The 23070-nt window shown below is 44.8% G+C and overlaps 2 protein-coding genes across 10 annotated transcripts in view; one reads left to right on the top strand and one right to left on the bottom strand.

Moving 5' to 3' along the window:
* Nucleotides 1-12: 12 nt before the first annotated feature.
* MRPL38 (mitochondrial ribosomal protein L38) lies at nucleotides 13-17706 on the top strand. 2 transcript variants are annotated; one of them, XM_078610848.1, is made up of 10 exons: nucleotides 13-168; nucleotides 1513-1692; nucleotides 2745-2903; nucleotides 4747-4958; nucleotides 5584-5656; nucleotides 6142-6187; nucleotides 7447-7605; nucleotides 7977-8113; nucleotides 13275-13427; nucleotides 15480-17706. In XM_078610848.1, the coding sequence occupies exons 1-9, from the start codon at nucleotides 87-89 to the stop codon at nucleotides 13409-13411; spliced, it is 1185 nt and encodes a 394-aa protein (XP_078466974.1). In that variant the 5' UTR covers nucleotides 13-86; the 3' UTR covers nucleotides 13412-13427; nucleotides 15480-17706. The 2 variants fall into 2 exon arrangements, with proteins under 2 accessions (XP_078466974.1, XP_078466973.1); XM_078610847.1 differs by having other exon boundaries at nucleotides 15474-17706.
* FBF1 (Fas binding factor 1) overlaps nucleotides 15731-23070 on the bottom strand; it is a 48428-nt gene continuing 41088 nt past the window's right edge. For all 8 annotated transcript variants that reach the window (XM_078610835.1, XM_078610836.1, XM_078610840.1 and 5 more), the window contains 7 exons: nucleotides 21705-21827; nucleotides 20653-20838; nucleotides 19971-20147; nucleotides 19341-19478; nucleotides 18800-18929; nucleotides 17525-17628; nucleotides 15731-16911 (listed from right to left, as the gene is read on the bottom strand). In XM_078610835.1, the coding sequence (XP_078466961.1) occupies nucleotides 16828-16911; nucleotides 17525-17628; nucleotides 18800-18929; nucleotides 19341-19478; nucleotides 19971-20147; nucleotides 20653-20838; nucleotides 21705-21827 (942 nt within the window). In that variant the 3' untranslated portion in view covers nucleotides 15731-16827. The remainder of the gene's footprint in view (nucleotides 16912-17524; nucleotides 17629-18799; nucleotides 18930-19340; nucleotides 19479-19970; nucleotides 20148-20652; nucleotides 20839-21704; nucleotides 21828-23070) is intronic.

Below are 23070 nucleotides of genomic sequence, written 5' to 3'. Positions count from 1 at the left end.
CGTTGTCAGTGGGTGTGGGAATCGAGGTATCGATTAGATGGGCGGTAATCGACTCCACGGGGCGAATCGGTAACGAAGGCAAGGTCATGGCGGGGCTGGCGACGAGAGGCCGCTTCGCCTCGGCGGTGGCCAAGCAACTGGGACTCAGCCGCGCCTTGAGAACAACCGGTTCGTTTACTATCAACAACAGCAGCATTGGCAGCAATAGCATCACGATGGCCATTATCAGCATCACCACCACGAGTCTGATGTCACAACTGCCATCATTGACGGCCTTACCTATCAGCAGTAGGATGATCATCATCGTTAACAGCATCAACTTTCTGCGAACTTGGATTTGTATCATCATAGGCAGCAGGCAGAGTTGGTTTTGGTGTTAGCGTCAACATCTTGTGTCGAAATCATCACCATTATCACTCCCTCAATGCCACCACAGTATCCATCTGTATGTACGTTAAACTTCCTTCGCACCGTACGTAGCCAAGCCGTGCTAAGCAGTCATCACCACCAGTATCGGCGTCCTCGCTCGTGTCTCCTGTATATACTTAAACTCGGCGAAGGTTACGGAATCGGCGCAGGTGCACACTGGACGGTATTCGCAGGAGCAGGCCATCGTGTGCCGGCGTCAGGGTCCACATTTGAAAATTGCCCGCAAAATAACTAAATTGGGAAAGCAATAATTGCCCCTTACTGTCAGACTATTACCCCAGGTCACTTTTGAAAACGAGACTATCCTGGTGTTTTGAGATCTCTCCTCGTTAAACAAAATAAACATCGCGTCACCGGAATCATTTGAAACAAGCTGAGTCGCGATGTTGGCGAACACCCTGGACTCTCCAAAGTCTCAGTGCGAAGCGCGTCGCTTATGACGAAGCGTTAACGTGGAGCTTATGACGAAGCGTTAACGTGGACGCTAATCCAGTGTTCGTCACTCATTTTCAGAGGGGCCCCTTTCGCCAATAAGACATCAGTGTGGGGATCGCCACAATTGGAATCATTGAGGTTTGACAGCAATGGTGGGGGGGGGCGGTGTTTTTACTTTTCTGTATAGTCGGGGGCCGCACTAAAGGTCACCAGGGGCCCGCGGGCTTTGCGGTGAAGAACACTTCTCAAACCCCTGAATACTTCCAACCTCCAAGTGTTCATACGAATAATTTTATCGCCCTAACTGCCGTCAGAAGTATGTAATAGTGGATAATACATTGATGAACGCCCTTTGCAACAACAACATCAAACGGTTGCACTGTTAGTACGTGTGTGCAGGATGTGGTTGGGCATTGGCGTTGTGTCCACGAATCGCGACAAAGAGGAAGAAGACCTCAGAGGAGATAGTGGGATGATTCGGCCAGGGGCAGATCTTGGAGGTCGCGTGTCTACTCTGCATTAGCTTCTGGTTCTGGAGGAGGGTAGAACACGTTAACCAGGTGCGGAGGAATCAACAGGCTTGCTCGTGATAACATCTTGATCTTAATTTATTGTGCGTGTCGAATTACCCTCTCCTTGCGCCGACAGCTTGTGCCGAGGGAAGGAGGGCCCCCTTGGGCCCAATGCCCAACGAGGACATCGATGTGCGGAAGCTGGACGAGTTGGAGAAGTACCGCAGCTACACTCCCTACTACAAGCGCGCAGAGGCTGAGCGAATTAAGCACAAGTGGTGGAAGACGTACCGCGACTTCATGCTCTACAACGGAGGTGTGTGGCAGTCTGGCCAAGAGATGCCGCACATCAATGTCCTCATTGGGCATTGGGCCGAAGGGGGCCCTCCTTCCCTCAGAACAAGCTGTCGATGCAGAGACAGGGTAATTCGACGTGCACAAATTAAGATCAAGATGTCATCACGACCAAACCCATTGATGCCACCGCACCTTCTCAACCCTTGCCTCCAAAGCAACTGACCACAGGCGAAGTGATATTACGCCACATCCTACTCCAGGGCTTGGCAGTCTAGCTAAAAGATGGCCACACTGCCAAGACCTTTAGATGACTAGACTGCCAAGAGATGGCCACACTGCCAAGCCCTATTCGGTTCTATTTAGGATGTATATAGCGCCCTTTCCAGTGCCTGTAATAGGATGTGGCGTAATATCGCTCGCCTGTGGTTAGTTGCTTTGGAGGCAAGGGTTTGTGAATCGCGCGGGTTTGTGAAACTCCAAAATCTAACTGGGCTGGATGGTGGACAGAAGATGGCAAACTGAATTTGTAAACCTGTCTTATGGACCTTCAAGTGTTAGCCCATCCCAATGTGTGGGATTATCTAGTTTCCTTCCAAAAGGCATGCACATGAATTAAATAGGCCAAACATCCCAATGTGGGTGGAACCCTCTGGACAAAGTCTTGGAACTATCGTTGCCATCTGTCCTGGTTATCCCAGGATCATACGTTTTTGAGGTAGCTGTCACACTGCCAAGGGCAGAATAACAAGAGCGTAGTTCTGCTCCAGTTTTTTGTACCTCAGAGGTGGTAACTTTAAGTGGGAATAGGAAAGGCATTCCTGGATAAAAGAAAATATGATTACATATGATGTCATAATATGTAATCATATTTTCACATGTAATCATTTAATGTGATCATGTTTTCATATGTAATCATATTAATAAATCGTATTTTTTTAACAAGATATGTAAGCATATATATTTTTTAAACTATAATTAAATATGATGTGAAGCTTTCATGCCTGCAGAAATCCATGTCATGTGATCATATATTTAAAAATCCAGAATGTAATCATTTATTATATTTTTCAGCAAAAGTGAAACCCGATGAGAATGGCTCAGGGCGGCCCGTCGACATCGGGCTACCGCACCTGCGCCCTGCACGCGCGGCAGAGAGGCTGGCGCGAAGGACCGTGCTGCGGGAGAACCGGAGGAATGCCGACCTGGAAAGGGCTGCCAGGATGCGAACACGTGAGCAGCCATGCACTGAAGCAGCAATGAAGTTGCTATAAGGTTGCACTCATTACACACAAAGTGCTTGCCACAAATTAACCACAGTACTTCGCTGATACTGTCAAGGAGCGTAAACCATCACACGAACTCCAGTCTTCCTCTCGGTGGCTTTTGGCTGCCCATCGAACAAAGGCGGTCACTGCATCGTGTGCTTTCAGATGTGCTTCTGCGGCCGTCTGCAATTCTCTTCCTGCTATTAGGAAGCCACTGGAGCTATGGACTTTTAAATCATCTAGATTGACAAACTAATTTCTTTTGAACTGCTTTTTGTGTTTATTTTGTTGTCCTTCCTCGTATCTCCAATTAGCACACGTGAATAGGATTACCACCCTGTCATAGTTTACCCAGAAGCGGGTCCTCTTATTAAGGTAGCTATCCTGAGAAATCTGTAAGTCTGTAACCCGCAAGACATTAAAAGTCACCGCTTTATTTAAGTTGCGTACATGTCATTCACCCCTCTTTTGGTACTGTGAGATATTTTCACAATATTATATCCCGGTTCTTGGTAGCTCAGAGGTGGTGTGACAACCCTGGGCACGGGTTATGCGGTCACAGCTCGGCAAGCAGATATTTAATTTACAATTGCCAGTGTGGCATTATGCCATGAGGTGAAGAACTCTCCTTTAAGGTACTTTGGCAAAAAGCAATGCACCATACGATGCTGCACCTGAATATGATGTCATAAAATTACTTCTGAAGACTTTAATTCGTCTCTTTATCTGTGCTTGGTACACGAGATTAGATGCCCTCTCATATGCCATTGGAACTAAAATAAAGTATGCTTAGAGTTTAAATAAGCCAAACAAAGGGAAAAAATAAAAGTTTCCTTTTTTTGTGTGTGCAGTCATTGGCGAGCAGGCTGAGATCATGAACTCACTACACTCGAGAACCCACTTGCATCATGTTTGAAACCACTCAGCAGTGCTGACTCAGTACTCTAGGTATTAAACCCCACCATAGTGTCATTTGAGTGTGATATATTTTGGGTGGCAAATATTAAGAATCATCATTCTCAGGTTATATAGTATAGTTTTCAAAGTGTTGAAAATGTATTGCAATCAGTGTTGTTAAAAGGAAACACTGTACAGGTAGTCTCCGAGTTACGATGGTCCGACTTACGATATTTCGATTTTAGGATGGCGATAGCGATACCACAAAATTGCCATCAACAACTTAACATCGTTCAAGTATGCAGACGACGGGCAGAATCTAGGCGAGTACAATACAATATGATACGTTACGATACTTTCAATGCATGTGTGATATGTAGCTTTAGCGATTTCATTTTAAGGTTACCACGATACGTTCAATGCATGTTCAAAGTTTTTATAGCAGATAGGATTGTTTCCTGAAAAAAATTTCTATTAAATTGCAGTTCATATAGGTAGGCTAAGAATTGACCTTGTTTTTTTACTTTACATTTTACTGTGCAATACAGTATCGTAATTAATAAATCCATACAGTATATAGTTTATACAGTACGGTACTGTAAATTGCTCTGTTTTGCTAAATAATCACTATTCTTTAAGACTCCTGGGTAGGCGAGGCCATCTTCGACTTACGATATTTTCGACTTACGATGGGGTCGTCGTAACGCATCTCCATCGTAAGTAGAGGACTACCTATATACCGCACGTCCTTTTGATTACAAATAATTAGATACTGAACTTCTATGCTGGTGTTATACAAATGACATCTGCTTGGGTTGGTGGTAAAGACACAATGTAAAATGTGGCACATTTAACATTGCACTTGACTTCGTGCCAAGACTCATCTCATTGTTTCCCTCTACTCTGCGCAGTGAAAATCCCACTGGACGAGGTGCGGGCTGACTGGGAGAAAACCACAGGGCCCCAGCACATCCATGGCATCGTCTCGCACTACGGCATCTACCGGGATATGTACAAAGGCGCCGAGTTCGTGCCGCGTGTGATGCTGCGCGTCGCGTACGCCCTGCCCAAAGAGGATGCCACTGCACCCGTCTACTACGGCAACGTGCTCATGCCCTTCGAGGTGGGAAGATGTGCGATGCCGCCCTCCTCCGGATTCCTTTACCATTTCAATCCAAGCTCAGCCACATGATTGTTTATTAGCCGAGCACAGAGTCTGTGACATAAATGGTCCCATTGCAATATATTCGCCTTTGCAATATATTCGAAATGTCATGAGCATAATTGTATAAATTGAGAGGGTGGTCTCCACGTTCTAACGAGCAATGGAACGATTGTCATCACCGTTGTCATTCCTGAGGCAGTGGCTGAAATTCCACATTTCCATGCCGGGGGCCAGTATGTTCATAGGGCCACTCTTGACCTTTCACAAAGTTATAATCATGGTATTGATCCTGTAGGGATGTTGCAGATTTGTTAATCTCTGATTCGGATTTGAACTTGCAGCCTTGCAACTGTTAGTCGAATGTTCTAACACAGCACCACCCAGCATACATTTTTCATTTGTGAATGCTTGAATAACGTATGCAGTGTGTGGGTAATTGGGAATGCCCCCTTTGTCATATAGATTTACAAATTACAATGAATTATTTCTAAAAAGTACAATTTAGTTAACCCCCACCAATAGTCTCTTTTGAGTATTTTTTAAACTTTAGTGAGCTTCACTGACCCGTTTGTCACACCCAAAGACGCAAGAGGCTCCAGAAGTAACTTTCGAAGCAAATGAAGATTCGCTCTGGACGCTCATCCTAACTAATCTCGGTACGACTTTTATCAACATGGAACCATTTCATTCCAGGGTGCTGCACACAAATATCCAACTTAAATTATGTCAATGTTACTATGTCAATTATATAATCTAAAATTACATGTTTTATAAACATTGTTAGAAATGTACAATTCATACATCTTTACAACAGGTAGAGTTAATGGTGTTTTATTAATCTGAATTTTTTTATGTTTATGCATTTTCGTATTATTTTTATGTGCCTAATTAATGTTTTTTTACTATTTAATCCAGTGGCATGTTAGACCTTTAATTCCGAGTAATTACGTTTAATAAAATAAAATGTTCTTGTAAATGTTCCAATTATGTTGATGCACAAATATATTACTATAATTTTGCGAAATTATACTGTATAACTGAAACTTTGATGTACTATGACGAATCATATTTTGTGAGTAGGGGTAATCAAGGGTTTCACATTGGATAAGTCCCAACAATGTTCTGATCTCGCCTGTTGCAGATGGCCACTTGCAGAATAACGAGTCAGAATACCTACATTGGTTTGTGTAAGTCTACACCGATACGACATGAGTGAAGATCAAATAATGTTGACGTTTTGCTCACCAGCATTGGTTGAATTAAATGCTGCTAAGATGTTGTATTTAAAAAACTTATTTAAGTGGAAATATCAATAAGGGAATGAGTTATGTTCATTATTAACATTCTCCACAATCATGCTTGATTAGTTGGTGTTTATGCACAGTTTTTTTAACTGAAATTTATTCTTTTGTAATTGGATTAATACCCTAAACAGGTCAGGTGTTTTATGTATTCACTTTAATATTGAATTGTTCATGTATCAGCTTAATGTTATGGTTGTCTCAGGCATTGGTACGTATACATAAACATTTGATTTAAGCTGAAGCAACCTGATGAGTTATTAACAATTCTTTTTTACAGGTATCCAGCCCAAGCTGGTCAGCAATAGTGGAGATTTATAAAGGATCATACATAAACTCACACAAAAAACAGGATAATATAGAAACAAATTTAAGAGCAATACTTAACAATTTTACAAGTGTAAAAACTAAACTTGCAAATTCACAGCTGATGAGTACCTGGTGCAGTGTTTAAGTTTCAGCACTAAGGGAGGCAAAGAAAGGCAGGCAGGTGTGAAGTTGTCCACCCATTGGTGCCGTGTCTGTGTCAGTAGGGGATCACTATCAGCCTACGAAACTCTATTCTCTTTTGCCTTTGTCTCGGTCTTTATAAAGTAAACGAATGTGCCTCTTTCCACAGGAGACACACTGTATTATACGTCTTGGTGAGATGCGGTTGTATTTAGACCCCATATAAATACAAATTGTATGCCAAAAAGAGGGGATATCTGTCCTGATATAGTGTATGGGGGTGGAGTAGTGCCTACAGTAAACCTGGCCATATTAGTTTGATTCCCAGCTCACACAAGTGGCAATTGATATCTGAACCGGTCCTGTCCATCAAACCTTCAACATCTCACGCTGATTAGTATGGAGTTGGTCAAAAAACACCCATGATCACGGGTCGACAACCAAAATATTTCAAGAGCCGCAATGCATGTGAATACGAGAGACTGTGGTCCTGAATAACTAACGTCGTGAAGCAGGCCTTGAATAGCCGTACGCAGCTCTGGAACTGCAGGTTGCCAACCCCTACCCATTATCGACATGGCATGGATTGTCTTTCAACCATTGGCGGATGAGAAAGACTGGAATTGTTATAGTATATAGATGGTGCACACACGTGAAATTAGACATGACCTTGACACAGTGCGTGTGCGTTCCAGCGGGAACATACCGGGAGGCCGGGTGTCAATGGGACAGACTGTGTGCCACTATCTGACACCGTTCCCGGCAAAGGGGACCGGCTATCACCGTCTCGTGTTCCTCCTCTACAAGCAGGAGCACCTCCTCGATTTTGGCACAGAGATTCGGCCAGAGCCATGGTGAGGGCTGATGCAGCACATGCACCGAAGATCCCCTCCCACCTGTTACGTTCATTCACTCGTGTGTCAATGCGACTCGCCACCATCGTCAACGATGAAAGCTTCCCCCCTCCCCACGCCATCGCGGTCCCTTACAATCTAGCGATGCAGCAATCCATCTATCTCCTGAGGTGATTTTAATTCTCCATCTCCATGGTAGACATTCTCCCGGGTATGTTCACTCTTTCATTAGTCTTAACCACCGGCCTCATCCCTTCTAGTGCCATGGCCTATCCAAGTCCACGTTTTTTAATAGTAATAATGATGTCTTTAACTTACATTTGTTCTCAAACCCATGTGTTCCTCTTTCCGTCTCCTTATTTTTTCTACAGTCGCAGCCTGAAAGAGCGCACATTCCAGACATTTGACTTCTATAAGAAGCATGAGGATGACTTGACTCCGGCCGGGATCGCATTCTTCCAGAGCCACTGGGACGAGTCTGTCACAGATATCTTCCACAACACACTCGGTGAGGAACATGCAGTTGCAACACAAAGCCCAAAGGACCAGCATTCATTCAATACAACGTAATGTTTTGTCATTCCACTACTGGATGAGGGCCTCCCCACACGTGTGAGTCGTGGCGAATTTATTTGATCACACTTCACTGTGGGTTGGCGAAGGTAGGGAGCATAGAAGTATTGTCCAACAATACATATTGCTGTGCTGCCCACAATGTCGCCCTGCAACAGTCTATAACAACTTTTTTGTGCATGGTGGTCACCAATCGAAGCACTAAGTTCAACCCTGCTTAGATTCTAAGATCTGATGACGTCGGGCTCTTTCTGCGGATGGTTTTGTAATATCCATAATAGAGGTTTTTTTTGGGTTAGATCGCGTAAATATATAAATGTGTCATTAAACCGGCCACCACCCGACAGCCAACTAGTCAGGGTTGTCACGTAAACAGAACGTGCCAATTCGTCACTAGCACAGCACACCAGTATGTTGGAGAGCAAAGCCACAACATTTACAATCTGAGTACGACGTTTCGCCAGTAATTACAACTAGCTTCATCAGGCGACAGCCAGATTTGTGGAGAAGTCCACCTGTTTCCTTCCTTATATAGAGGCGGAGATGTGGTGACCATGCTTCTGCGCTCTTGCACAAAGTGGGGGGAGGGGGTGGATTCATGATTCAACTCACATTATGCATGCGCACAATGTGAGCTCTTTGATCTTGCCCTTCCTGTCCATTGCGTGTATTAAAATAGCCGTACCAACGGTTATCCCTAATCAAGTATTGTGGCCTATATAGGCATGCATTTAAACAATGTATTATATTCTTAGGTTTTTTTGGTAAAGTCACGTAGGTAAAACATCAAAATTAATGAAAATAAAATAAAATAAAAACAAAAATCACGACGTTTCGGAGGCAACACAAGTCTCCGTCATCAGGTGGGACCGTCACAGCCGAATTAGCTGCATCAAGTGAGGCAATGATTCAAGAAGTAATCCCTTATAAGCAAGTTGAAGGGGGGAGGAGAGGGGGGGGGAGCTCATCAGAATGTGGTAGCCAATGAATGGAACGCATCGGGAGGGAGGGGGGCGGGGCTCAAAGACAGCACGGAGCGCTAAGCACAACGCATCGGGAGGGGGAGGGGAGCGGGGCCAAAACAATGGACGACGGCTTGGACGCGGCTGCCGCTGCACACGCCAACACAATGGACAGAGAGGGGGGAGGGGAGGTCTGATACACATGATAGACCAAAGAACGAAAATGCCCATGTTCATACCAATGCTGGCTGAACAATGAAGAGAGCACTGCCAAAAAATAACTGGGGATGTTAACACTCGGTAAAGTAAACGTGGGCATTTTCGTTCTTTTGTCTATCATGTGTATCAGACCTCCCCTCCCCCCTCTCTGTCCATTGTGTTGGCGTGTGCAGCGGCAGCCGCGTCCAAGCCGTCGTCCATTGTTTTGGCCCCGCCCCTCCCGATGCGTTGTGCTTAGCGCTCCGTGCTGTCTTTGAGCCCCGCCCCCCTCCCTCCCGATGCGTTCCATTCATTGGCTACCACATTCTGATGAGCTCCCCCCCCCCCTCTCCTCCCCCCTTCAACTTGCTTATAAGGGATTACTTCTTGAATCATTGCCTCACTTGATGCAGCTAATTTGGCTGTGACGGTCCCACCTGATGACGGAGACTTGTGTTGCCTCCGAAACGTCGTGATTTTTGTTTATATTTTATTTTATTTTCATTAATTTTGATGTTTTACCTACGTGACTTTACCGAAAAAACCTAAGAATATGATTCCTTGCAGTCACGAAAGCTTCAAATCTAGAAATAAACAATGTATTACTTGATTATTCGCTTCCACGCACCACTAAGTTGGTTGCTATCGGAACGGTTACAATTATTTTTACTTCTTTCAATTTCGATAGATTCTCTAATTAGTCTTGGCCAGTAGTAGCTAGTTTTGCACAGAACTTCAACATTATCAACATCAATTGAGTGTTCTTGTTGGCCATGCGTGTTCTGCTACTGCTGACAGTTGTATTTGGGAGCATTTAATATTATTTGATGTTCTTTTAGTCTCGTGCTGATCATTCGTCCTGTTTGTCCAACATAGCATTTGCCACAAGTGCAGTTAATCCTGTACACACCTTCTGGTGATAGCTTCGGTAATACATCTTTTGTGCCAGATATTAATTTCTGTATTTTATGTATTGTGCCAAATCTTACTCAGATGTTTTGTTTTTCCAAACATCTGGCTAGTATATCAGTTACTCCCACAATGTACGGTATTTTGATATTCTTTGGGTCTTTCGGTAAAGCCACGTAGATAGAAAAATAATAAAAAAATATCACGACGTTTCGATCGCAACACAAACAATCGTCATCAGGTGAAAAGAATATAGCGGGAGAGCTGCAGAAGCAGGATGTTTATAGGTTTGAGATGGGTGTAGCCCAAGGGTAAGGGAGTGGGGCTAGAGATGGAATTTGCATGTAAATGTAGGATCGGAGAGCTGATATACCTCCACGACGACGCAGCTGTGGAGGTGGCCATTGTATTGTGAGAGATTAGCATGTCAATGTAAGCGAACCACCGCAACGGTGGCTGTGCTAGTGAGACATCCAGCTCCGATCTTACATTCACATGCAAATTCCATCTCTAGCCCCACCCCCTTACCCTTGGGCTAAACCCATCTCAAACCTATAAACAACCTGCTTCTGCAGCTCTCCCACTATATTGTTTTCACCTGATGACGATTGTTTGTGTTGCGATCGAAACGTCGTGATATTTTTATTATTTTTATATTTACGTGGCTTTCCCGAAAGACCCAAAGAATATGAATTCCTGCAGTCACGAAAGCTTTAAATCAAGGTATTTTAATAGTTTTAAATACTTGGGTAGTTTCAATGCTCTTGTTATTTCATTTGGTTTTGGCATTCAATGCCCTGTTATTTGTGCATCGTAACCGTTCATTTGCAGCGCTTCTTTAACATGTTTAATTTCACTTCTCAGACTGTCACCATCTGACACTTTCTTAGCTCGATGAATGAGCGTCTTGATAAGAGCAGATTTCTGTGCGGGGTGATGGTGTGACTTTGCATTCAGATAGGCGTCCGTATGCGTTTTCTTTCGGTAAACGCTGTGTTATTTTACCATTTCGACCCCGTCGAAATTAATTTCTCATACAAAAGATGTATTACCAAAGTTATCACCAGAAGGTGTGTACAGGATTAACTGCACTTGTGGCAAATGCTATGTTGGGCAAACAGGATGAATGATCAGCACGAGACTAAAAGAGCATCAAAGAAATTTTAAATGCTCCCAAATACAACTGTCAGTAGTAGCAGAACACGCGTGCCAACAAGGACACTCAATTGATGTTGATAATGTTGAAGTGCTGTGCAAAACTAGCTACTACTGGCCAAGACTAATTAGAGAATCTATCGAAATTGAAATAAAAATAATTTTAACCGTTCGCATAGCTACCGAGTTAATGCTGCGTGGTAGTGAATCATCAAATAATACCTTGTTTAAATTCATGCCTATACGGGCCACCATACTTATGTAGAGTAGAGATGTACGCAGTGCACGCAGTTGAGCAGGTGCAATCGAGGACGAGCAGGTGTGCGCGCTGGGGCAGGAGGTTGGCGCCGGACAGACGGGAGTTGGGGGTGATGATAAGGGATTAATGAGTGCGACAGGCGAAGGCGACAGCTTAAGTGGGAAGCACGTGAGGACTCGGAATGAGGAGGGGTATAGAAGCAGGAGCGTGCGCGAGCTGAGTTGAGTTGTTCACGGACCAAAAAAGAAGACTTCTCGCCGCTGCCGCTCGAGCCGTCAACGGGACCTCGCCCCTCACGCCGTCGCCGGGCGGTGTTGGCTGAACCCCCCGCCCGTGACAGACGGGTGAGTGGGTACGGGACAGCGTAGGAGAGGGCAGCAGCTGATATGCAGAGGAGGTGAGGTGCAGAGTAGGTGAGGTGCGGAGTAGATGAGAGCGGGTAGTAGGAGAAGCAGAGTGTTTGGTGACAGTGGAAGGCAGTCATAGGAGTGCCTACAACTGGTGCAGGGATGACCGTTGGTACGCTCTTTTAATACGCACAATGGGCAGGAAGGACAAGATGAAACGGCTCGCATAATGCGCATGCATAATGTACGTTGACTCATTAATCCCCCCCCCACTTTGCGCAAGAGCGCAGAAGTGTGGTCGCCACATCTATGCCTCTATATATGGAACGAAACAGGTGGACTTCTCCACAAATCTGGCTGTCGCCTGTTGAAGCTAGTTGTAATTACTGGCGAAACGTCGTACTCAGATTGTAAATTTTGTGACTTGGCTCTCCAACACACCGGTGTGCTGTACTTGAGACGAATTGGCACGTTCTGTTTACGTGACAACCCTTACTAATTGGCTGTGTCGGGTTTAACGACACATTTATATAATTACGCGATCTAACCCAAAAAAACCTCTATTATGGATATTGGTCGCGAAAGCCTACGTGTTAAGCTGGTTTTGTAATAGGCATGTTTTGTCATAGGCACATGTTCACATACCGGCCGGTAGTGAGCATCCTTCAATGGTGGGTTACCGAAACTGCCATTTGAATGAGTGCCTATCGGCTGGCAGCTTAGGGGAAGAGCTGAAGCCAAGATGGTGATGGTCATGAGGAAACGAAGCAATGGGGAGAGGTATCGTAACATCAGCAGCATTGGATATGCTCATCTTCACTGAGACATTACATTTTTAAAAAATACTGCAATTGTGCACATGTGTTGTAATGATACAATTCTGCATTCGTGTTGAATGCAATTAACTCTGCACATTCTGCAGTGAATATTAGTTTCTGCTTCGTAGTACTTTTTTTAATTGTGAAAACTTTTCTAGTTAGAGCCCTGTGTAATACAATTTAGCTGAAATAGTTTTCCTTAATGAGCCACCATTATGATTAGAACACTCCATTGCAATAATACAAAATAATAATAAAAAAAATCTGGGAAAAAATACAATGCACATTTCTGATAAATCCAATTATTAATGCCAAGTCAAAGCAATATTACGAGTTATTAGTAAAGGCATTAGAGCAAGTTTAAGAGGACATTTGCGAGGATCCATCAACGAGCCAAAATTATCTATTGTGCACTTAAAACACTCGGTGTCATTGTGTTAATTTTCAGATATGCGTGAGCCAGTGTTTGAGTACGACTGGCCCAAGCCATACCACCCACCGCAAGTCAAGTACCCACACAAGAAGACTCTTCGCTACCTGGACCTGTACCGGGAAAGCAATGAGCCCACCTACGGGAATCATTGAGCAAAAGGACGAGACGGTAAAGTGCTGATTCCTGCACGAACATGGGATGAGCAAGGGTTCGCCCCACTCGACACGTTGCGATTGCTGCTGCTGCAGAGCGCGCACAGTTCATCCACGCTGTGTGCAGCCCACTCATTGTTCACTGTGCTCATGTGAAGGGTTACCTAACCACATCGAACTTTTGCAGTGTCTCCAAACAATCAATGGGATGGCACTGCTTTGTTATTGGTGACCCTGACCCAGGGGAGAAAATGTAACATTCCCATGACCGGCCAGTTTTTCCATAAGACGGCCACTGGTTTTTTACAGTGGTCCCTCGGTTTACGATGCCATCGATTAACGATATTTCGATTAACGGCAAATCGGAGCACTCCTAAGTGGACTCAGCAGACCTCAGCCAATCAGCGATGCCCTCTCATGAGTGTTTTGATAGTAACTGGCTAGCTTTGCAATGTTTAATGTATGTTGCTTATGGAAACAGCTCTCTTGAATACCTTGTTTTTTACTTAAAAGTTAAATAAGATCAATCACAAAGGCCCCTAAAATGCATATGTAGACAAGTGAAGAAAACAATTGGTGTGCAAATTAATCAGGAAATTATTGAAAAACACGAAATAGGTGTAAAAACAAGTGCTCTGGTTAGTGAATATGGCCTGCCCCAATTCACCATTTTCACAACTATTCAGCAGGACAAATTCAAAGGTTTCAATGTGAAGGATGCCTCGACCAGGGTTTATAAAGGTAGATAAATTGTGTATTTCCTATATTCTATTAACGATCATTTCTATTGACGATGATTTTCATGGAACCAATTAATATTGTTAACCCGAGGGGGGCCACTGTCATTTTAACTATGCAGCAACAATGTGTGTAGTCAACCACTGGCCGTCATTTGAACTTGTAACCTTACAACTTCAAGCAAAGAGCTTTGCAAAAAATATGACCGCATTTCACCTGATGTTTGAGGTTAGTAACAGACGTTAAGGCTTGATTTTCTATTGATGGTCCATTTCCTTTAACAACAAAGTTATTTGAAGCGAATGCGCATTTATTTCTCTCCACATGTAATTTTTTTTAATGAACCAAAGTTGCCATTTTCTTGTAAGCATCATGTAAAGAAGTAAACTACACGTGAAAACTTCTAAATGTGTGTGATCTGAATGGATGAGTGCTGGCAAAGCAACAGGGAGGAAAACCATCAGTCTTTCACCGTGAACGCACTCAGCAGGTGGTGCTGAACTGAAGAGCTGAAGGCCCCCCATGTGGCTACATCTGCATCATTCACCAAGGGAATTCTCCCCTTTGTACCGAGGCAGCAGCTCCACCCGTGCTTATGCTTGAACTCCATTCGGCAAAGCCCCCCCAGCCAGCTTATTATACTCCAGTTGAATGTAGACACATTTGGCATGTTTTATAATGAGAGAGAGACGGTCATTCATAGGCAAAGTAAAAATGGAGTCTTGAGTGTGGGCTTGAACAGGAGCAGGGAGTTGACAGCATGCTCTGCTGGAGGAAGATAACTAAACACTTAAACATTAAGCCACTGGAGTAATTTGATGTGTGTATTACACTTGACTTTGTTGACGCATTTCATCTGCTGCTTCTCTAGTGGTTGGAAGTACCCTTCTCTGGTTCCACATCCTCCAGCTTTAAGGGTGATCCCAGGGACAGTGTGAGCGGTGACTATGCGGAGCTTCTAAAACTACACCGTGGATGTTATAATGCTTCACTGTGTAATGACAATCTTGATTTGAAGCTTAACTCTTTGGTTCTTTGGTAAAGTCACGTAGGTAGAAAAATAATAGATCGCGACGTTTCGATCGCAACACAAGCAATCGTCATCAGGTGGGACAACCACAGCAAGAAAAAACTGCTGAAGTAGGCCTACGGGTTTTTCTTGCTGTGGTTGTCCCACCCCTGATGACGATTGCATTGTGTTGCGATCTATTGGTTCCCCAGGGACGGGCTAATGATGATTAATGAGACGAGCATTGACAGGGTCACGTGTGGGGGAGCACGGGATCCAATGGCGGTAAAGTGTAATAATGGCGGTGATCGGCAGGGCCAGGTGCGGAGAGAAGAATTCTGGAATCATGGCGTGGCCAGAGCGGGCGAAGATCAGCAGCAGCGCGGGCGGAGGCTTGGGGCGGAGGCTTGGGGCGGCGGCTTGGGGCGGCTTGGTGTGGGGAGCTGCCGTCGAGGTCGTCGCCTCCTTGGATCGAGTCGTCTCCGTCGTCTGCGAGTTGTCTTGAGATTGTAAGCTACGTTGTCTCAGAATGTGTCACTACCCAAGTGTACAGAGTCACTCGCGGTTACGTGTGGAGTTGTCATTGGACTTTATTCTTAATAAATATACAGAAGACAAGGCGGCGTCTCTGAGAGCTGCATTACAACTGTATAGATTTTAAAGCCTCAGTCGAGCTTCTTACACTAAACTACGTGGCACACTTCACGACATCAAGTTTGTTAAACAATGCTGCGTTTGATTGCATTGGTTTATATAAAATGTATTCCAAAACAAAGCATTGGTGTATTTTATTATTTTCATACAAGTGACATGACTGTCCTGCATAGCATGAGAGTGCAAATGTGTTCACTGAGGTAAACAAACCCACGTAGCCTATAAACGCAGAACAACATTCGAAAAATATAAAAAAAAACAATTGTGTGGATTTGCTGAATTTGAATACAAACCTTTACAAGTTAGCATTTAAAACCTTTAACATTGCCATAATTTCCTAGTGTATACTGCAGTTGTCCAAACTTTAGTCCTCGCTACCCACCACGACGTCTTCCATGTTCACCAATAGCCGCGATTCAAATACGAAGTCTTTTCAGGCAGCACATCATTTGAATATGCCCTCTACAGAATTTGCAATATGTTCTCTCTCATCCGTGATATGCAATGTGCAACAGGAATGTATTTTAACGCGGAAGGTTGCGAGGACTGGAATTTTAGGAAATTAGGGTTTAGTTATAACAAAAAATACATTAGACTGATCAAAGTGACACATCTATTTGGGTGATTGCTTAGGTCTCATGTTAATCCCCGCATTGTAAATCTGTATAAAAACAAATTATAGCATTCGCCCCTACACCCTTGTCTCCTATTACTGACCTCTGTACATGGTTTTCCCTTGCCTATAGCAAACCATTACGTTTCACGGAGCGAATGCTGCACTCACGTTCCTATCCATGGGGGGCACATTTTAGAGTTTCCTAAAATAGCCCTGCTCATTCTGGCTTCCTAAAGACTGATGCAAAAAAGTTGTTAACTTCTACGGGGAAAGCGGGAATCTAATAAACGGAGCTTAATACGGGTGAGACATTCCCGCACGTTAAACATAACAAGTCGTTGGGTGCTCAGCTGTGTGGTGGTACTGTACGGAGCACGCAGTGACAGCTCCTGGTGAGGATCAGGCAAAGGAGAGTGAGGACTGGTTTGAAGACTTCTTCAGGCTGCGCAGGAAATGTTCCTCGTCTTCCAGGAAGTCGCGATCCTTGTTAGATAAACAAAAAAATTGTATAACTAATCGTCCTTTGTCAATCCATTGCTAGAAGAAGGCCTCCCTCTCCATGCCACTTCACCAAGGGGGGTTACATGGGGTTACATGACCATATTTTATATCTCCACTGACCAACGCGGGTTGGCGACGGTGTGGCAAAGACCAGTTCAGACATTAGCTCATGCTAGCCATGGCTAGCAATCGAATTGGGAGAACGTTCACAGTGCAACACGCTGTGAACGAACCGCTGCCACGATATTCCTACATTTCTCAGTGACTCGAGACCTTTCAGGAGGCATTGAATAACTATTGTACATGACTACATGGTCCAGTCATTGGATCATTGTGACTTAAAAATGTAATACACAAGTGCCCTAACTATTTACAATGACATAGATAAAGATATGATTGAGATTTCAGCTGATTTGACTTCTGCAGGAACATTTAACGTTTACTTAATCTGTTAATGATATCTATTAAGATGACAATAATGCATGTTAAGCATTAAATGAAGGGTCACGAAGACTGGACTTTAATCAACACTTTCTCATAAGAAAATTGAGTTACCATGTGACATCTGGGTGAAACAGAACGTGTAGCATCATACCTGACTGGCTGTGTGCTTGAAAAGTGTGAGCTTTGCATGCAGCTCAGCTGCAGCAGAGGATGTGAGGGACTGCACGAGAGCACTCTGAAAGTTTGCTCCAGATGCTACAGAAGGAAATAAAAAAACCTGTGACATCTGTCCCGTGAATGCACAAAATCACTGAATAAACCACAGAAAAAATATCTTCATCGTCCATGTCCTAAATCAACGGTAAAGTAAGGCGTAGCCATGTTGAAATTAGCACACTGAGTACTGCTTCCTCATCGACCTTGGTGGCCCCAAGCCAGTGGCAAAAGTATTGCATCCACATGGCATGGGCCAGTCTCCCCCCAAAACAACCCCTGTTAAATGGTGAAACTAATTTGTTAGTCCAACAGTGTATCAATCTAATTTAAACTACATTAACTTAATTTATAATTGCAGATAATTCAAATTCTCACCTAACAATGCATAAAAAATATATGTATCTTGCCCAGGACCAGGCAAAAGCTCATAACATAGCACCCTCCTTCGATATTCAGTCACAGCGCAGAGCAACACTGGACAAAGCCAACGTCCCAACAAGAGCCTCATCACCGATCCCACCCCGGAACCCACCAGGATGGCCCTACCAAGGAAAACGTCATCTCCTCTTAACCGCATCCGAATATCACATGGCAGGTGTGGCGGTCGCCTATGAATCTGGTGGAAGATGAGAAGCAGCCCCCCCCCCCCCCTGCATTGCGACAGTGGCTATTAAAACCAAACCATTGAACATATCGTCCGACAATGCCCAAATATGTCGCTGGCGACATTTCAGAAATTCACAACATTTATCCCGGGCCCTCAACCAGCTCATCAGCCTCAACATCATCAGAGCGCATTGCTAAGCACCCTGCCACACGAAAGAAGAAGAGGAAATTACAAAAACTTTCAACAAAAACTAAACAATCTTTCATTTTACCAGGTAGGGCACATTGAGATATATAGGTCTTTTACAGAAGTGACCTGGCCACAAATGATAGCTCATCGAAGTGACATCAAGTGGAAATGTATAGCAGCCAAATACTCTTAAACACATGTTTTTAAATGTGGAGGAAAAAAATATGAGGACTCGGGGGGGAAAAATCCACGCGACCACGGGGAGAGAGACACGCAAACTCCAAATATGCAGGTGTCAGGGTTGGGATTGAACTCACGACCTCCATGTATGCCAGGCGAGGTAGTTAACATCTCGCCATCATGGCACCCATTCAAGTGATCCTGCATGTAACAAGCCATAAGTGGTGCACTTACTACTGGGCGGGAGGGATGTATTGCAATGAGTGTCCGTGTGTCGGAGTCGATATTTGCTGTGTAGTTTTGGAGTGGGGGTTCCTGGCAGATGGCCCATGTTTCGTCGTTCCTGGGCCATCGAGGATTTCTCCTGAGCAATGCAATGGGAAATACACACTTTGTTAGATGCTATATCAATCCACATTGTATTGTATGTGATTGTAAATATGTGCGTGCATGTTCACACTCATATCTCTGTACACGTGTCCAAGTGTGCACGTCTGCATTCATGTGCATCACGTGTACGTGTGTGTGGTCTGTTTCGTGACCTGCCAGCGGGCCTTCCACACTTTACATGGCCTCAAAGTGCACTTAGCATGGCACAAACGCTGTAGTGACGTTACTGCCACTTTGCGGAGAACCGAGATTGATGTTGTTGTGTGCCTGTGTGCATATGGGTACACGTATGGTAATGTGTCTTGTGTACGTGCACGCGTATGCGGGTGCACGCTTCGAGCGCGTGCGTGTGCGTGTAGACGTTTATAGGTGCGAGTGGGCAAACCTGCACCACGCGCTGCTCATGCTCGCGCAGGGCTTCCATCTGGTGGTGGATGTTGTCGAGGCGGGACTGATGCTCCCCCTCGATGTGCCGAGCCTGGCGCAGCGCCCGCTCCCCATCCGCGTACTTCTCCGAAGAGGCCTACGCGCCGACCAGTGCAGCTGTGTCACCTGCTCTGCTTGCGTCGCACTTTCAAGTGCTAAAACTGTTAAATTAATCTACAGCGGGGGGGGAGGGGGGTGGTAACCTACAGCCCATGCAGTGGTTGTGAGGCAGGGTGGTGCAGTGGTAACACTTGTGCCTCAAAGCAAGTCGTGACATGAGTGCCTTTGTGAAGTTTCTATTGTCACCAACTGTTTTGCATGGGTTTCCTCCAGGCTCTCTGGTTTCCTGCCATACATAAATAATAATAAATGAGTATGAAACTGGTATTGGCCAAGCATCCTAATGCTGAAACATGACCTGAAAATTACTCAATTGGGTTTACACAAAGCAACATCGCCTCCTACTGTGATAACTTGGCAGGTTCCACCTGGAAGAGAGTCATGTGACTCGGTGAGGCCTCCCTAGAGAAAAAAGTGTAGAAAAAAATAATAATGAAAATATGCATCTGGTATGCCCGTGTTCCACAACCTTCATCATGGAGTCCAGCTCTTGTGCCTGAAGATTCAACGACTGTGCCAGAGCGTTGAGCTTTTCCCTCTCTCTCTGCAGCTCCTGCCTCTCTCTCTCCAGGACCTGCCTCTCCCTGTTCAGCTGATCTTCCCGAGATTTCAAATCGCCAGCTCTCACCGTCAGGTCAGCCTGGCTCTGTAAATACAGGAAAACAATGCATAATAATAATGATGCGACTTAGCTGAGATCTCATTTTCAGGAGTGCTAAATTTTTCAATGTGGAGCAAATCAGTGTCAGGAGAAAACCCAATCTTATCAGAGACTAGTGATGAATGTTGGCACCTTCATGATCTGCAGCAGGTCTCTCTCAGGCTCCATCTCAGCCATGATCCACCAACCCCACTGTCATGTTGATACCAATGATAATGTAATACTAATGACGATGAATAGGTGACGATAATAAAGATAATTAGGATGATAATTTTGATGACAATTATGATTAAAATTACATTGGTAACGATGCTACAGGTGAAGATACTGAAGAAAAAGATGATGACTAAAATGAAGATAACACTAATGATGCTGCTGCTGATGATGAGGAAAATTACACTGTTAACATAGGCCCTGTTCAGCTACTGGATCATGCTTTGGCAACTCCGCACGTTCGCCAGCGGACGCACATACACACGCGCGTTCACACCTGTGCTAGTTTGATGACGGCGGCTTCCCGCTGGGCGTCACGTTCCGCTTTGCGTGCCGCCTCTCGCTCGGCGCCGTCTGCCTGGCGTGCACGCCATTCCTGCGCCTCGGCGCTCTCCGCCGCTAGGCGCTTGCGCTCCTCCCCGCACCGGGCCATCACTGCCTCCTGCTCCTTCAACAGCAACGTCTGCCGTGACACAAAAACGCGCCGGCCCACCGCTCGCCGGAGCACCCGGAGAAAACCCGCACGTGCTAGGGACGAACTCTCAAGCTCCACACGGGTAAGTCAGAAGCCTACTTACTGTATTGCATCTTATGGTTACCGCCTCTGTGTTGTGCAGGCAGGGGTTTCACACAGACTACGTCTCTATGTGATCCAGCAATCCTCAACTCAAAATTGCTGGATTATGCACCTTCGTGCACGGTAGAGTCTCGGGACCCTGGGAGAGACACGATCAACAATAGCAGGGCCAGGACAGTGGCCTTAGGTGACAGCGGGGGACCCTAACCATAACTCCCAACATTCAGGGGTCCCTGTGTGGTTGTGTCACTTGCCTCCAGCCAGGTGGCACTAATAAGAGCAGTCAGGGTTTGGCTCAGACCATCATTGCTCCTGAGTAAGTAAGAACGTGTGTGCCACTGGAAAAAACGACGGTTGTCCTATAAAGACTGGTACCCAACAGAGGAATGTGAAATTTCTACGAGCAGCTCGAGACATTCATGAGCACCACCCCACACTCGTTTAAGCAGGGAGCAACTTTGACCTGTCATTTACACTTGACTTGTAGAGGGACCCTGACAGCCGTGGCCAGCAGCAGCCGCACCAACTGCATCATTGTTTAGGACATCTTTCCCACCTTAACTAAACGGCCAAAACAAATAATTTCACAGATTTTACCCCTTTGTTGGCAATAGAGACATCGGCATTTTTTAATATGAAAAAATCCGACAGAGAAATTAACAATAATCAAGATGGGAATGCTATCATATATGCGACCGTGGTCGCACCTGGCGTGTGCGTACGCTGGGTTTACGCATTTGTGCGCTACTCACCTTGGCACGGTCAAGCTCCTCCCTCTCCAGGTTGAGCTGCTGCATCACCACTCTCCGCTCCTCCTCCAGCCCACGCTGCAGCGACTCCATCTTACACTGCTCCGACTTCACCTTCCAGCGTTCCTGCAGCGACACCGCTTCGTCAGTTCACTGCCGTTAAAACTCTGGGCGTCTGCCAAAAACACAAGCAAGCTGTAGCGTGTGCAAAATTCTATGGCGCATGTCGTGACGGGTACTGCAAGATCCGACCGTGTCCTTCTAGTGCTTGCCGAGCTGCATTGGCTTCCGGTTGTCGAATACATCATAAGGTCGCACTCATTACACACAAAGTGCTTGCCACAAATGAACCACAATACCTCGCTGATCTCGGCAAGGAGCATAAACCATCACGCAAACTCCAGTCATCCTCGCAGCAGCTTTTGGCTAACCATCGAACAAAGTCGGTCACTGCATCGCATGCTTTCAGATATGCTTCTGCGGCTGTCTATAACGCTCTGCTTTATGATATTAGGAAGCTATTGGAGCTATGCACATTTTAATATTGAAAACAAATTTCTTAAGATCTGCTTTTTGTGTTCGGTTTGTTGTCCTTCCCCCGCACCTCCAATTATCATGGTTGGCTGCGCACAGTGTGAAAGAATTTCAACAAACATCCATACAAATTAACCTGATAACAGTGTGCACTCGCATAAACAAATTTCGATACACAATAGGCATTTCATGATTTATTTCCTCGTGGATTAAATTTGATTCTTATATTCATGTGGATCAAGTGGTGTATGTAAGAATCAATGTTTTACCGGTCATGTGCTCCTACAGCACTCCCCAACCCTGCTGGCCAGGCAAGGTGCTAATGAGCTATTGCCTAAAAGAAATGATGTGCAACCCAAAAGACTAACAGCTCTAATCCTGTAGATAAGTACTTGAGCTATATGCACTGGGTTGTCCAACAAGAATGTAAAGCTTTATCATTCATAAAAAAAAACACAAGTCAGGATCAAGCACCTTATTATTGCAAATTTGTGACATTACTGTGACATCCTTCCCATAGGCATAGTCATGGCACTTGCATGTTAATCCAGAGCCTTGACAGTGCTGTGATTGCTTGTTATTTAAAAGTATTTTTTTCTCATTTATGAAATAGTAAACGTGCATCGGACAGCCTGGGACACATAATATAGACATGTATCTACAAGATTAAATATTAGTTTTTTGAGTTGTGTCTCCCTTTAAGAGTGAGGCATGATTTCCCCCTCTTCAAATTCTACTTTGTATTCTGGGTTCTTGAATAAAAAGTAAAAAATAAATGCGGTAGGACAATTCTTACCGCGTTTCCTTTCCGCAACGCGAGCAAGTCAGGCCTAAC

This window comes from Lampetra planeri, chromosome 35 (genome assembly GCF_965212315.1).
Source record: "Lampetra planeri chromosome 35, kcLamPlan1.2.h2, whole genome shotgun sequence".
Lineage (NCBI taxonomy): Eukaryota > Metazoa > Chordata > Hyperoartia > Petromyzontiformes > Petromyzontidae > Lampetra > Lampetra planeri.
Note: the sequence above shows the minus strand (reverse complement) of the source record. Positions and strands in the feature narration are given on the sequence as shown.